The following is a 16625-nucleotide window of genomic DNA, read 5'->3' as shown; positions in this document are numbered from 1 at the left end:
AATGGATGAAAATACACAAAAACCTAAGAAAAAATTTAAGACCTTTTGAGGATGTGTACAGTTGTTGTCGATTTAAGTCAAATATACCTATTATTTATGACGCTGATTGAACACAGCTGTGCAGCGTTTAAGGACATTTAGCGACATCTGTTAGCTTAATATCAAACTACTGAACATGAGAATAAACTATAACCATCAAGAATCTTCGCGTTTCATTAAGTTACTCAGAAAACTAACAGATGGCGCTATTCCATCAAGCAAGGGGACTGTCAAGAAAAACTTGGTCAATTTTAGTTCAAACAGTCGAAATAAAATGTCTGTTGTTTTAATAATTTTATTAATAAAACGAGAAAAAGTCCTACACTTAACTCGTGTTTTATTAAGGTAAGGTGAGCAAAAAAAAGTACGCGAGTGGGTGCGAAATGTGCTACGTTCTTTACAGAATTATCAAGAATCCGGTTTGTTCTTAATTCCAATGCCATGTCGATAAATACAGACGTTAACACTAAAAAGTAAAGAACAATTTTTTTATCTTATTTTTTTTATTTAAAATCAAAAGAGCCGCGTTCGTATTCCAATAAATAAAGGCAGAGGACGCTTCTGCGCATGCCTGCGGCGTTGAGCAAGGGAGACGGGAGGCTGGGCGGAACAGCGGCGGCGGTGGAGTCTCTTCAAAATCTAAATATATTTTTACTGATAAAAAGCTTGACTTAGGTAGTTAGTAAGTTGCTGTAATCTGGCGCATTTCCGAAAAACTAATATGAATTTCAGCAAAATTTAACTATTAGTTTATTGTTTGTAACTAAACAGACACATACAGATACATTTACAGATTTTTGCCTATTCTTACGTAGAGTTTAGCAGTACAAAGTAGGTAAGTAAGAAATAGTATTTTATTTGATGAAGTGAATAAAAGTGTTTAATTTACAAAACACAGCTATAGCGCCTGTATATTTTCTTAAAAACAAAAACGTTTTAACATTCGCTGAGTGGCATTGGGCTGGCTACGTCTGTCGCAGGACCGATAAACGGTGGAGCAGACGAGTCCTCCAATGGCCACCACGGACGGGAAAACGTGCATGGTGTAGGGCGTCCTGAGGCATGGTGGATGGACGACCTCATGAGGGTCGCTGGCGGCGGATGGATGCGAGGGGCTGAAGACAGTGTTGTGGCTCGCCATGGAAGACGCTTATGTCCAGCAGTGGACTGCTGTAGGCTGATGTGATGCTGATGAAAAAGTTTTAAATATTGCTAAATTACCTCGACCTACTTTAAGCAGTATTTCAATTGAGATAAAGTTCCAGGTGATCTATAAAAGTAACGTTAACGAATGGCTGACCGATAGAACTAGACACGCACAGCTTAAACCACTGGAGCTAGAGATTCAAAATTTGCCTAGAAGAAGGAGTTTTTTAAATGCTATACGTTCATTTTGCTAATAACGTTTGGCAACCTGATTCATTTCGCAACTTTTCGTTTCGCAATCTCTAAAACTGTATTTCAGGATTTATTGCAGGACCATCGCGTAGAACCCGTTTACTTGTTGCCAAACGTTAGTTGCGAAACATTAGTGAACAGTGAAGTAAAGTACAATATTTAAAAACGGTTCAACCGATTTTTATCAAACATAATTATGAAGCTAAAAACCAACGCAAGTAAACTCGCTTTTACATAAAAAAGTCAGCAAATCTGCCCGTCTATTTAAGAACTACGCTGCCACAGACATAAATTGGCGGCAAACTTATAACACCGTTCCTTTTGCGTCAGTAGTTAAAAATAAAAATAAACCCAACGCGACTCCACTCCTTTCTCTAACCTACGGCACAACATCCCTACAATCGGGGTGTGATCTGCCAGGACCAGCTACGTCCGATCAAAATCCAAACCAAAACTAAATACCACTAAAACACCACAAATACCAACCAAAAACAAGTGCAGTGACAACCAAATCAATCGAACGCGAAAAAACTATGTGCCCCATTCGAACGCTGGATTTATATTCGTAAGTTAATGATTTTCTTTAAAGCTTTTATTCATTTTCGCACTTTATTAAGCCAAATTGTCATTTGTGTCCTTTAAAAAGATCATGAAGTGTTGGGTAATATTTGATGCCATTGATTTGTACTATTTTTGGAACTAACCTATTTTGGGATGGGGTGGCTCGGTTGGCTCCTTTAAAATTTTAATTAAACAAAATACTAACTAACGCAGTACATAAGGACACTGTTACTAACAGATAAGGAGAATATCTGAAATAAATAAAATATTATTATTAAAATTATAAAATTAAAAAGTTTTTTTACATAAGCTTTGCGTCACTGAAATTTTAAATTTATTCTTGAAAAACTAAAAATAAAAATATTTGAAACGTTGCAAAAATAACAATAAGAAAAATTAATAATAAAAAGTTTTTTTTAACGTATTTTATGCTTTAAAGTGGGTGACCTAATTTTATGTAAGATGACATTAACCTATCTGGTATCTAGATGCCTCGCGTGACCTAGATCGAAGTACTTACTAGATATAAATACTAAGTATGAAACTTTTCAAAATGATGGACTTTCGCAAGGACAATTTTAGGGTACCGTAAAAGTTCCCGCGCAGAACCCTAGTAGGTACTAAGCCTCGACTGCCATATATATGTCAGCCTGTCTGTCTTGAAGTTGATATTGTTATATGTAGAATGATAGAGGCCGCTATAAAAAAATGATAAATATCTCGTAATAGGTTTTTGTTACGAATTCATTTTTAATACAAGCTTTTTTATCCAACTGTACGAAGGAGGGTTATATTTTTCTAGCATATGTAGTATGTCTGTATAATATGTATGCCTATTTCTTTGTTGCTCTCAGTAGCTTAAAAAGCTGGACGGTTTTGAACATATGAATATGATATGATATTTCAAAAAGCGTTCGTGAAAAAATATGGAGAGGGATGAATATATATTTTTTAATTGTATCAATATACATACATTTGTACCTATTAAATGAAAACGAATAATAAGTCCATTTCAAATATTAATAGATACTTACTTATAATATTTTGTGGTAGCGTATCTAAATTCGCGGGGCCTGAAAAAGAGTTAAGTAAATCAAAACAAATTAAATTAAACCAAAATAAATCAAATTAAGTTAAGCCAAATTAAATTAAATCAAAACAGATTAAATCAAATTAAATTATAGTAGATTGAGCCTCGCTTTTTTCATCCGAACCCAATATTTGAGAATACAGTCAAATCTGCCAGCTATCACCTATTGCTGTCACTCACTTCTCCATCTGTCTTGCTGACATGCTACAGACAACATTAAATTGCAGATAATGCCATAACGATGTCTTATGGGCGGACTAAACCATGGATCAAGTGGTGATACAAACCACTGTCGTCGTGTGAGCTAGGTAAGACTGTTATTTTTTTTTTAATTTATTAAGGCCACAAACAGTCACACACCTACTTAGTTAAACATTTGCTAGGTTAAACATGATAAGGTATAGAAATCGGTAAAAAGGAATGGTAGATGCGGTAGAATGGCATTATAATAATAATAATAATCCTTGTGCACTGAAAAAACAGTTTACCATTATTGAATTAAACAAGAAAATTGGAAAATTGTATAGAACTGCGTCCGATTACTAAGCATTTAGATAGATGGCAGATAACACTGTTCTTGAAATTAATACAGTTTCTATGGGCAAGAATATCAATGCGAGACAAATCTTTGTGATAAGTACTTAGGTAATAACTAAGACAAAGGTTGAAGTAGGGTGGTTTAATTAAAATAAAATAAAAAATATCATGGGACACGACACCAATTGACCTAGTCCCAAACTAAGCAAAGCTTGTACCTACTATTATGGATACTAGGCAACGGATAAACATACCGGGTGACACTCTTTCCTGGCCCGGATATACCGGGATGGAAATACCGACCCTGTTTTTCGTGTGCACGCCCATAGAAGCTCCTGTCAGTTTAGAAACAGAATAGGAACGATAACGCTCATGATACGGTATACAGTACAGGGTAGAGACCTTTCAGTTTTCAGCTACATACAGCGGCTAAACGTACGTGGATCTATAACTACGCCCACTGATATTTATATATTTTTCACTTCTCATGCTCTTAAAATGTTACTTTAGTCTCTGCATATCGGGACAAAATTTTTATTCTCTAGGGATTAAAGTTTTTTTTTTAATTTACGTTGGAAACCCCTAAACAGCCAACACGGTGTTTGTGAATGGAGGATTTTTAGTTGTGGAAATAACCTGAAAATTACAACTGTGCAAAAATAGGTATTTAAAAAAAACACGATTTAATTTCGTGAAACACAATTAATGATTACGAATATGAATGTATTTAATTATATGAATTAAGGATTAATTCATTTTATTATGCATAGTCCAATTTGTTTTAAAATAGTTTTCAACTTTGAAAGTGTTGGCTAAATTAGCAATCTTTTAAAGCGTCACTTCACAAACAACAAAAGAAAGGAAAACCGCGCAACAATTTTTTTTGCTATTTGAATTTTGAACAGATGGCCTGTTCATTAGTCGAGCGTACGTTTTGAACAAAATATTGTTTTTTTTCCTCGCGTTCAAAGTGAAAAGTAGTGTTTAACGCGAGACTAAGAACCATAATGCCACTCGAACTATAGCCACTTGCTCTGCTCGGGTAGCTAAACATCTCGTGTCAAACGGCTTGTTTTAGTCCCTTGTTGAACAATCTACCTACTCTTATGAGAGCGAAACGTCAAGGTGACTTTAGTAATATGTCAGTATATCGCCGTGATTAAGTGAATGATGTGGTAATTAACTACTTATCACGAAAGATTAAAATATTAGGGTATAAAGCTAACCCCGGATAATTTCATTATTTCCACTCACTTAAGTTTAATTGAAGATTTTATAATTAGTTTATTACATTTATACCCTGTTTCACTATCCATTGATTAAATTTATCTGTCGGATAAATGTGATGCCGTCTCTGTTTGTTTTTAACCCCCGACGCAAAAAGAGGGGTGTTATAAGTTGACCACTATGTGTGTCTGTCTGTGGCACCGTAGCTCTCAAACGGGTGGACCGATTTGAATGCATTTTTTTATTTGAAATCAGGCTTTCTAGCGATGGTTCTTAGACATGTTTCATTAAAACTGGTTCAGCCGTTTTTGAGATAATGTACTTTGAAGTGACAAAGTCGGGGGATTTCCAACTTTTTGTTGGTTAGGTTATGTTCGAATAGACGGAGACGGTATCACATTTATCCTTCAAATAAAATTAATCAACGGGTGGTGAAACAGCCCCTTATAACTACTTTTAATGAAGGTTTCTGTGACCCCTTTGGCATGCTAAGTTTTAAAATACCCACTTGCTGAGCGGCCCATCTGGCAGCTCGCCCTCTCTCCGGTAAGCTGTAAAAGCCGACTGAGGCTAAAAGCAACAGTCCGTCCGAAAAAAAAAAAAAAAAAAAAAAGGTTTCTGTGTGTGACAGTCTAGATGGCGCTAGTATCGCGAGGTCCGTTTGACAACTTTGACATTTGCGTCACGTTTGTGATTGGTTAAACTATATGAGCCAATCGCAAGCAAGACTGCAACCACAGAATAGATAATAGTACAAGTACTGCAACGTCAAACGGACTTCGATGCTAACGCCATCTAGCGATATGTCGCCAAGTAACCCTCATTTCCCCATCTCTCTCTACGCAGTGTCGGTGCGCGGTGAGCGAGCGAGAGAGCAAGATGCATCCAACCGCCAGGTGACGCTGTCGTCTACACCCGAGGAACATGTCATGGGATTCCATAGAATCACGGGACTTCCTCGGGTAAGAATGAAGAAGTATCTCGATGCCTTATACTACGAAGTGCAAAATTCGAGCTCCGTGTTCTGCCGTCCCGCTGGCGCTTAATATATTTAATACGAGAGTAAGAGGGACGATACGATACGAACTTCGACTTTCGAATTTCGTAGTAGCCCCTCAGATAGTGTATAATGTATTTCCATTGGTAATAGTCGGCTCTCAATCAGAATACGACGGCACCCGAAGTGTCAATCTTTGTTGTATAAAGGTCACAGCTCATTAGAGCCACCCAGTACCCGACCCGTACCGTACGGTACTACTATTAGTTATTCTGTGCCCGTACCGCCTCGCCGCGAGCGGTTAGTATCTTATATATACTAATATTATAAACGCGAAAGTTTGTATGGATGGAGGTTTGGATGTTTGTTTCTCTTTCACGCAAGAACTGCTAAACGGATTTGCATAAAATTTGGCATACAGGTACAATATACCCTGGGCTAACATATAGGCTACTTTTTATCCTGAAATAATGTATGGTTCCTGTGGGATCAAAAAAGGTTTCAGCTGCGCGAGCGATGCCGCGTGCAAAAGCTAGTTCTTTATATGGATTTGTATGGGCATGCGCTCACTACATCAACTACATAGTGTCACTGGATCGCCTCGCTCGTGAATCGTGAAGTTCCGACGTACGGACGGCGAGTGGACCACCCGCATGCTTGCGATGCGGCGCTCCCATCCACCCTTCTGGAGACTACTTGAAAATTCATGGACAACGCGAGGTCCACTCGTTGTCAACGCGTCGTCCAGTCCACCCGTGGACCAATTGTCAACAACAAGTGGACGAACGGCGAGGCGGTCCTGGTCGGGTGCCGGATGGGTCTAATGAGTTGTGACCTAGTGCGCAACTTTTTGGTGTTTCTTCGCAGAGGGGTGCCGGCACACCAGCTGTCGGCCACACGTCTTCTCAGCTCGCCGGACCCCTCGCACCACCTCGATGAACCACCAGGTACCCTCAGTGCACGGTTTTAGCGCACCATCCCTCTTTCAAGCATCGCTTCTGAAAGAGACGGCGTGCTAAAACCGCGCGGTTATTGCGTACGTAACCTTATTATCATTGGTCCATGGGGGTTAGAACTTGGCTTACTTTTGCTGACAAGGGGGCGGGGGCAGTCAAAAACTACGGGCCGAATTTCAATACACGTACCAGTAGCTCATTCATGCCGGTAACTGGCTTTTGGACTAATAACAACTCACAAGCATGTGCGAACATATATGATTTAGATCGCTTGCTTATAGCTTTGTCTTTTGGATGAACCTATGAGTAATCTAATCTTTTAAATGCGCCAAAGGATTGCCAGATCAGACAGGTAAGGACAACTGTATAAATATGTAGTAATTATATATATATTATTTGTTAATGGCGGCTTCTTGGACTTATGTCTATGTCATAAAGGGCACCGTTGATCATAATGGTAACGGGTCGGGCAAAAATATTTTTTATTGAAAAGTATGATACTGTGGCTATCTAAGGACTGTGCCGTGCCGTGGACGTCGCCGTCGTGTGTCATGTATGCGCTTGACATTCCGGTCCCGACACGTTCCTATTACGGTCATAGCAGGATACGGTGTAGTGGGTAGAGACCATTAGATGTATTGTAACTTAAAACCTACCAAATTTAAATTACCCCGACATTGTCACTTGAAAGTTCAACGTGTTTTTTTCTAGGTATCGAATATGTGTAAATAAATATCTCTCTCTCTATCTTCTCTCTCTCTCTCTCTCTCTCTCTCTCTCTCTCTCTCTCAATATCTCAAAAACAACGGATCCGATTTTAATCCAACATAAGAACCGCCGCAATGCTTTCACGTAAAAAAAACACATCGAAATCGGTTCATCTGTTCGAGAGTTACGATGCCACAGACAGACAGTTTTTAACATCTGACGCAAAAAGAGGGGTGTTAGAAGTGAACGTGGCACCGTAGCTCTGACACGGGTTAACCGATTTGGTTAGACGCGGTTTTTTTATTTGAAAGCAGGTTTTCTAGCGATAGTTTTTATTAGTTATAAATATTCAAGTGTTAATCAGACTGGCGCACCAAGGGTTCCTTACAAATTTGTAGCAGTTAATAGGGTCATTACATTACAAAAATATTACATGCTGATTAAAAAAACACCATGGGCAGGATGACTCTTAATTGGCCCAAAATATGTTGCAAGTGTCCCTACCTGCCCTAATCATATTATGGCACACGATCTGCCTCTGCCACCCTTTATATTTAGAATCTCGGAAACGGCTCCAACGGTTTCGATAAAATTGTAACTGAACACCTTTGTGACGTCAGTCACTGGCGACGCTCCCGCCTTGAAGTAATTTAGTGCCTTTTACGGTCTTATACGGACCGGGTGCATTCTTACATTAAACATTTTACCTTAGCTACAAGTAACTAAGTGCCATTGCTAAGTGAAGTATATTCGCACGAATTTGAAGAGTTTCACACAACAACAATCCTAAAAAGCGCCACTCCCTAAATATTGGTCCTTCGAACCGGATTTTAACCAATGACACGTGTGTGTGTGTAGTGTGGTGGTTGTATCTCTGGGAAATCACTTGTTATCTAGTTTTAGCCCGAGCAAAGCTCGGTAGCCCAGGTATAGGCGCCACCGACTGACCCCGTATTTTCCTCCAAGAACTCCACTCCTTCGCGGAGGAGTACCCGGAGCGGAATGGCACGCTCCGCTGGGGCTCTCGGTTCGGGCCGGCGCACCGCCCGCCCACCGCTGGGCTGCTCGACTGCTTCAGGGGCTGCCGGTCACGGCTGGACCAGTACTTTGCTAGGCGAAAGGTAATAAAAAAAATACACAAACAAACAAAACATCACGCCTGTATTTCCAAATGGGGTAGGCAGAGCACACGAAACGTTACCGCTTCGGAGCCACTTTTAGCAATATTAAGTTTTAAGTTTGACAAAATCGGTACAATAGTGACAGGTTGCTAGCCTGTCGCCTACGGTATACCTTAATCTATATCCTTTGTCGCCTCTTACGACATCGACGGAAGAAATGGAGAGGTGTAATTCTAACCCGACACCACACGGGTAAAAAAATTGCACTTTAAATTTGAATACCCTTTTTTTAGCACTGATAGTCTCTGAGCAAAGTCACGGACTCACGGACATACAGACAGACATGGTGAAACTATAAGGGTTACGTTTTTGCCATTTTGGCTACGGACTCTGTAATGATCGGTTGCATGGCCCAGGGTTACAAAATTAAATCACTAAATCTAGGTTAGGGTATTCTACATTTTGACACTATTTTTAACTCGGAGTTACAAGTTAACTTATGGATGCATTTAGATGAATTAGTCAGAATCAGCACTGGTATTTCCACGAACCTGAAGAAGATACGTTGGCAAAGAAGCCGCCCTCTAGATAGACTGACGACATATTGAGAGTTGTGGGCAATCGGGTTCAAGTGGCGAGTTGTCGTTCACTGTGGCTTTCCACGGGGGAGGCTTTTGTTTAACAGTGGATGTCTTCCAGCTTATGATGATGATGGTGAATTCCCACAGATCGAACGTGGTGTCCGTCTGTACGGTCAAAACGAGCAGCAGCTGGCTGTCAAGGTGTGGTTGTCGGCACTGCGGGGCGTCCGACATAGGGCCGATAGGTTCGCTCTACTCGGCCATTTGTACCAGGCGTACATGGACTTTGGGAAGTACAGGTATGTTCTGGAGTTCAAGGGATTTTAAAGCTATCTTGACGTATGATGGCCTACGCTAGCAGACGTGGTTTGCACAGAGTGGGTGGAATGGTGGATCTATTGAAAAATAATATGAACAGCGCTAACTGCGCGCGTCGCGTGCGAATCCCAACCCACGATTTTCTCTGAAACCGTATTTTTTTCTGAACTTTCAAACAACTACTACCTACTACTGTGTTCTAATAAAACCATAAGAAAATACACTGAGAAAAGTTTGTTGTTTCGGAGAAAATTTAGAGTTTACGGTTTGGCAAATGAAACATTTCGGAACAATATTTCTTTGAAAAGGCAGGATACTCATTGTCAATGTGTCTGTTTCTAGGGAATCTCTCGAGTTTGCCAACCGGCAGCTCGGTATATCGGAGGAGCTGGACTCGGCGCCAATGCGTGCCGAAGCTTACCTGAACCTGGCCAGGGCGCACCAGACCCTGGGTGGACTGGATAGGTAAATTTCATTCTTGAATATTTTTCAACTATCACACCTAGCTACCAGAGGCATAGCGTCGTAATAACTCGATTCCCATCGGGTTCCCTAAATTTTTTACAAGTTTGTGATTTACAATGATATTAACATCGCAAATATTTACGTTACTTATAAATGGCAATCGTGAAATATCCGTACAGTTAATCTTAAATTGTTTCAGAGCTCTATCTTACGCTCGTCACGCCCTCTACAATGACTGCGGTGGTGGCTCCACCGCTGGCTGTGTCCATCTCACTGTCGCAGTTGTTAGCTTGGAGCTAGGAGCTTTCTCCAAAGCTATGGATGGCTTTCAGAAAGCTCTAGGAGTCGCTCAAGCGCAGAGCGACAATACTTTGCTTCTACAGGTGATTGTTCTTGGTAAAGAAGATTGACCGCCTCAAAACGGAGCCCTGTGGAACGCTAAACGATTAAAATCGACATTTTTTTTATTAAAACTGTTTCTAGGTTTCCGTACCTCAATTGGCATAACGAAACCCTAGCGGTATCACTTTGTTGTCTATCTTTCTGTCAGGAACTTTGAAAGAAATTCAACTTTGATATTTGAATTTCAGGTATACGTAGGCCTCTCAGAACTATGGCGGCGGCTCCGGGACGCTGAACGCGCCGTCGCCTGTGCAGCAAGAGCGTGCGACCTCGGACGTGGTCCACGCGCGACTGACCTCAACACCAGGCATCACCGAACCGCATTATTGCAAATGGCTGCTGCGCTGCGAGCTAGAGGGGAGCTTGGTGACGCCCATGATTATTGTAATGTGAGTAAAACGGTTCCAGACGGTTTTAAACCAGCGTCCCAACTTAGATGACCTTGGCTGATACTTGGTTTACAACCACGGATTGAGTTTCAGCTACACGGTTTACTTACACCCACGCGCTGACACGCAAGCGAATCAGTAGCGAGTTGGTTGGAAACACGCCCGTCTGCCAAGGACGTTGAAGGTCATGTTATAATTTGGCTTACAACTGCTGTCTGTGGATGGTGACAAGCAAGGTCACCCCTGTTGGGACGCTGGTTTATAACCGTCTAGATCGCCCTTTATGTAGCCTCGGCATTGATCTAAGATCTCATCATTATCGTATCGGACGTCCACTGTTGGACATAGGGCTCTCCCATAGACCTTCAGCTGCATAGGTTGGAAGTACTTGGAAGCAGCCTGCATAGACCGCTATTTATAAGGCCTATATTGAAGCATCAAGTACTGAAAATGATTCCTTTTCAGGAGGCGTTAAGGTTGGCAGCAGTGGCTGGCGATCAGGGGTGCTATGCTCGCGCTGTTAGGATTGCCGGCGACGTGTATAGAAGGAAGTGTGACATCGGGAAGGCTCTCAGGTATGAAGACCATCATCATGTCAGCCGAAAGACGTCCACTGCTGGACATAGGCCTCCCCCAAGGCTGTCCACTCAGACCGGTCTTGTGCTTTCCGCATCCACTGCGATCCCGCGATCTTAACAGTCGTCGCTCCATCTTGTTGGAGGCCTACCGACAGCTCGTCTCCCGGTCCGCGGACGCCATTCGAGAACCTTCTGACCCCATCGGCCATCAGTCCTGCGAGCAATGTGCCCACTGCCACTTTAGTTTCGCAATTCTTCAATATTAAGACCATAACTCAACAATATTGTGTTGCATGCAGTATTGTTCTAAAAGTAGTTCAGGCACATCGTACGGTGAATAATATCCACGACGTAGGTTGAACGGAGTAGTTTTAGATAGGAATTGAAAGCAGGAACTATCTTTCAGACACTACGAAGTAGCAATGGGAGCTGGCCAGGCGTTAGGCGACCGCCTGGCTCAGATGGAAGCAATGGACGGAGCAGCGCGATGCCTGGAAGCTTTGCGTCAGCAAGGACGGATCTGCAACTGCCGGCCGTTGGAGTTCAACACGCGGCTGCTAGAGGTCGCTACTTCTGTCGGTGCTAAAGTACGTAACTTCTTTATCATCATAATCTTATTCTTCTCTTTCTTATTCTTTTTATGCTTCTTTATTATCATCATCATTGGTATCTATATTATTCTCATCTCCTCATAATAATCTTTTATAACTTAATATTTGTGTACGTTCGAAATGGACCAATTGTTGGAACTTTTCAAATCACAACACAACTTTACACGGTTTTTAACAATAAAATTTATTATTCCGGACAATGTCATCATCATCGCATCGTTATCATCTTCGTCATAATCATCATCACCATCATCAACATCGTCATCATAATTATCGGATAATTATGATGCTTCTTATGATAGCTTCTTGTCCTGTTCCGTTTTCTAAATTAGTTTTTTTTTCTTGCACAATAAAGAGTTCACATACTTTGCAGATGCTGGTACGCCGTGTCCGCCTCCGTCTCTCCGAAATCTACACAGCGTTGGGCGACAACAACGCGGCGGCGCGGCAGAAGCGCGCGGCCTCCGCGTGGCTCGCGCCGGCGTGCGCGCGCTGCCGGGAGCCCCTCGCCGAGACGCCCGAGCCGCTCGCCTCGCTGCCGTGCGCGCACATCGTGCACCAAGCGTAAGTCAAACTATACTCACACACAAACACTCGTGGCAGCCGGTGCCGGTGTACTGCCTTTTCGGCGAAATATGTTTCGCCAAATTTCACTTAGCAACCAACCTTTCACCAAAGTTTCATTTGGCAAACTAATATTTGGCATAACTTTACTTCGCATTTTTTTTATTTCGCAACATTTTTACATTGCAAAATTTTACTTCATCACACATTTATGTGGCAAATAATTATGTAGCAAATGATTGGCTTAGGCAATTAACAAATTGTCAAACAACATTTGGGCAATTTTTTACATTGCGAAGCTATACTTCAATTTGATTTGTGCGAGCGAGCGAAGCGAGCGAGCAAGACGGTTCGGAACAGAAGCGACTTGGATAGTTTAGGTTCAGAAGGCTAAGGCGGGAGCGAAGCGGAGCGTAGCTCCCGCCTTAGCCTTCGATGTTAGGTTTTTTTTTATAGCAGCCAGGATAAATGACACTAGAAAAGTAGGTTGGATGCCATTCAATAAGTTGCTAAATTAAGGTATGCCAATCAATACATTTGACGAAAACATAAATGACATCTTAAAAAAATTCCAGGTAATAATTTGCATAATAATAATTTATCGAATCATTAGTTGGAAAATGATATCAGTGCGAAACGTTGAGTTGGGAAATAACATTTCGCCTAAATTAAAATATGGGATAAATAGTTTGGGAGTTAATAATTTGCTAAATAATTTTCGCCGATACATTAGTAAACCGCCGGTGCCATAAATCACTTTTATACATTACTATTCGCAAACACTTGCGGCAGACGGTGCCGTAAATCACTTTGTTCAAAGACAATCGGCTCGTTGCCAAGCGCGCTCATCGTGCATCAAGCAGTAGTATACCATTGCGGTGGTCGATGGATCACTTGTACCTAGCCCTGCAAGCCCGCAATGTAAAGATACTGGCACGATTTAACCGGCACGTTGTGCTGTGCACCAAGCACAGGGCGGCCACGCCATACAAAATACGCGTTCTTGCATCTACATAGGCACGACGACGTCTGTACACGCGTCAATGTGTGCGTAAGACACACAGGGCTGACTATCGCAAAACCCTAGTACTATAGGGTATGTAGGTATGGCTTAGATGTGTAAATAAATGTAATCGTTAATCATATATTTTTATTTAAACCTACTTAAAATGTGTCTGTCTATGTATTTAAGCATTATTATTTCAAATTACAATAAATATATGACTACAAACTTGAACGAATTATACCTAAATAATTAGTTATTTTATGTATTAATCGCGATACTTTTAGAAATCATTATTATTTACATTAAGAAATCGAAAAAAACTCCTTTTCTTATCTTTGGCTGTTAGCAAACACCCATACAATGCACAGTATATCACCATTTCGTTCGCAAAATTATTGCTCCCGAACTTAGTGCCGTGTGACGGTGCGACCGATATACATACATCGCGTTGCGCGCCCGACTGCTTTCCTGCGGTTTTCCTGTAATCTGCGCTTGAGGGGTGGGGTAACTCGAACCGGTGCGGGGCGGAGCGTGGCCATTCTGTACGTCAGCACTGTTATATATTCTGTGGCACCAAGCGTAAATCAATGAAGATTTTAGGGGGGGTGACTGTGGCGGCTGCTACCTATTTCGCCGCTTTAAGGCAGGTAGTTTTTTTTGCTCCGTGTTGCCATCTGAAAATTGTCACCCCTCGCCACTGAGCTAGCTGTACATTTACTACTTTCTCCAGAATATGTTAGGAATAATTTAACAAAATGACATCTAATCATGATATTACCAATAAATGAATATGAGTACTCATATTAAATATACCCGTGTGGTGTCGGGTTAGAATAACACCTCTCCATTTCTTCCATGGATGTCGTAAGAGGCGACTGAGGACATAGGTTAAGGTACACCGTAGGTGACAGGCTAGCAACCTGTCACTATTGTACCGTTTTTGTCAAACTTAAAACCTAAAATTGCTAAAAGTTGCTCCGAAGCGGTAACGTTTCGTGTGCTCTGCCTACCCCATTTGGGAATACAGGCGTGATTTTTATGTATGTATATTAAATATATTGACCCAGACGACGATGGCTGAGTGTTAGAGAACCTGACTACGAAGCTAAGGTCGGGTTCGAATCCCGGCCGGGGCAGATATTTTATGATAATCGAATGTTTGTTCTCGGCTTGGATGTTTAATATGTATTTAAGTATGTTTTATCTATATAAGTGTTTTATCGTTGCCTAGTGTCCATAGTACAAGCTTTGCTTAGTTTGGGACTAGGTCAATTGGTGTCAAGTGTCCCATGATAATTTGATATTTATTTTATTTAGATAACTCACGTCTTAAATCGAGTTTAGTCGGACATGTTTCGGGCTAATCCGTAGCCCTTCCTCTTCGGAGCAACGCGACTCGGCGGCTGCTGCAACACGCGCCGCCGCTCTGCTCGCGCGACTACCCGACGAAACTGACGCCGGCACACAACTACCGCGTTTTCATCAGAATCAGTCAGGTTTCATAGTATGAATACTTGTCCTCAGCTCATGCCGGATTCGTGGTCGCGCCGCTCGGTGCGCGGGCGGCGCCGGCTGAGTGCGCGGAGTGCGCGTCCCCGGCGCGTGCGCCGCGCCCGCCGCCACCCGCGCCGCCTGCACCGCGCTCTTTACCCTCGCAGGTAACAACTCTGTTACAAAAACACAATACGGACGCTGTTTTGCGATACTGAGTCAACTCACTGTCATTTTGCTATACCAGGGTTTCTCAAACTTATGGCTCCACGTACCCCTGTTAAAGTTTCTAGACGATGGCGAACCCCTTCCTCCCCCCCCTCCCCCCCAAGAAAGTAATAAACTTGACTGATTTATTTCAATCATCATCATAATGTAATGTATATTATTTATTTCAATAAAAGGTAACAAATATAGGTAAGAATCATCTTGCCAACGAAAATACAAACTGAAACAAACAACAACAAATAACAACCAAATAAGGAACAAATTTGGAGTTGAAATAAAAAATAATCATCTTGCTAGTCTTGCAGCCTGGTGGTTTTTGGAGTCACGTAAACCTTGTCGCGAACCCCCTACCGTCGAATAGCGAACCCATAGGGGTTCGCGTACCCCACTTTGAGTAACCCTGTGCTATACAATGTAAACTTTGAATTTTTGTTTTCTACGGGTTGACATGTATTGCATAACAGCGTCCTAACAACATTGTTACAAAATAACCTGTAATAAATATAGTCAATTATTGAACGGATAACCTAACCTAACCAACAAAAAGGTCAATATCTCAAAAACGGCTGAACCGATTTTGAAGCAACATGTTTAAGAAACATCGCTAAAAAACCTGCTTCAAATAAAAAAGCGCATTCAAATCGGTCCACCCGTTTAAGAGCTACGGTGCCACAGGCAGATACACAGACAGACAGACAGACACACATAGCGCTCAAACTTATAACACCCCATTTGCGTCGAAGGTTAAAAATATGATGAATGAAAATAATTTATTTGACACCATTTGTATAATTCGATTTTCGCTACACAAGACACACACACACACACACACACACGACACATTTCCAAGACTTACTTTATCGAACGATAATTACTAAAACGACCGAGGTCTTGATATTTTGTTTGAACAAACAAGTAACAAACATATCGTTATCTTGTTGCAGCGAAGTATATAAGCGCCATCTATTAGTAGATATTGCAACTAACTAACAAGTCAATGGCGGAAGCACAACGCTATCTTAACGGGTGGCAGCACAGAGACATCTATCGGGCGTTTGATGAATGTTTGTACTTGAACTGATTTCGTTGTTGCAGGACTTCCCATTCGGCACACCACCAGTTCTGCGCGAACCGGACTTGGCATCGGTGCTGTCTGACCACAGCAGCCAACAGGCGACCTCCAGCGTTTAAGGACAAAATGTTTCTGTCTATTCGTTCCACCGACGAAGAAGAAGCAAGTAACTTACCAGATTTATTCAATTTATAAAAGGATCACTGTAAGCCACATCCACAGCGCAGGTTTCGTCGGATGACGTGAGAAGCAAGTCAAAAACAGCGGGTAAAACTTGAGCATTGAA

The 16625-nt window shown here is 41.7% G+C and overlaps 1 protein-coding gene across 1 annotated transcript; it reads left to right on the top strand.

Moving 5' to 3' along the window:
* Window positions 1–1843: 1843 nt before the first annotated feature.
* LOC141443759 (43 kDa receptor-associated protein of the synapse homolog) lies at window positions 1844–12546 on the top strand. Its single transcript, XM_074109108.1, has 12 exons — window positions 1844–2002; window positions 3316–3396; window positions 5699–5814; window positions 6717–6796; window positions 8480–8634; window positions 9363–9514; window positions 9876–9998; window positions 10198–10381; window positions 10589–10789; window positions 11255–11364; window positions 11774–11954; window positions 12352–12546. Exons 3-12 carry the CDS (start codon window positions 5777–5779, stop codon window positions 12544–12546), a joined length of 1419 nt encoding a protein of 472 aa, XP_073965209.1. The 5' UTR covers window positions 1844–2002; window positions 3316–3396; window positions 5699–5776.
* Window positions 12547–16625: the final 4079 nt, after the last annotated feature.

Source organism: Choristoneura fumiferana, chromosome 28, assembly GCF_025370935.1.
Source record: "Choristoneura fumiferana chromosome 28, NRCan_CFum_1, whole genome shotgun sequence".
Lineage (NCBI taxonomy): Eukaryota > Metazoa > Arthropoda > Insecta > Lepidoptera > Tortricidae > Choristoneura > Choristoneura fumiferana.
This window is presented reverse-complemented; position numbering and strand designations above follow the sequence as displayed.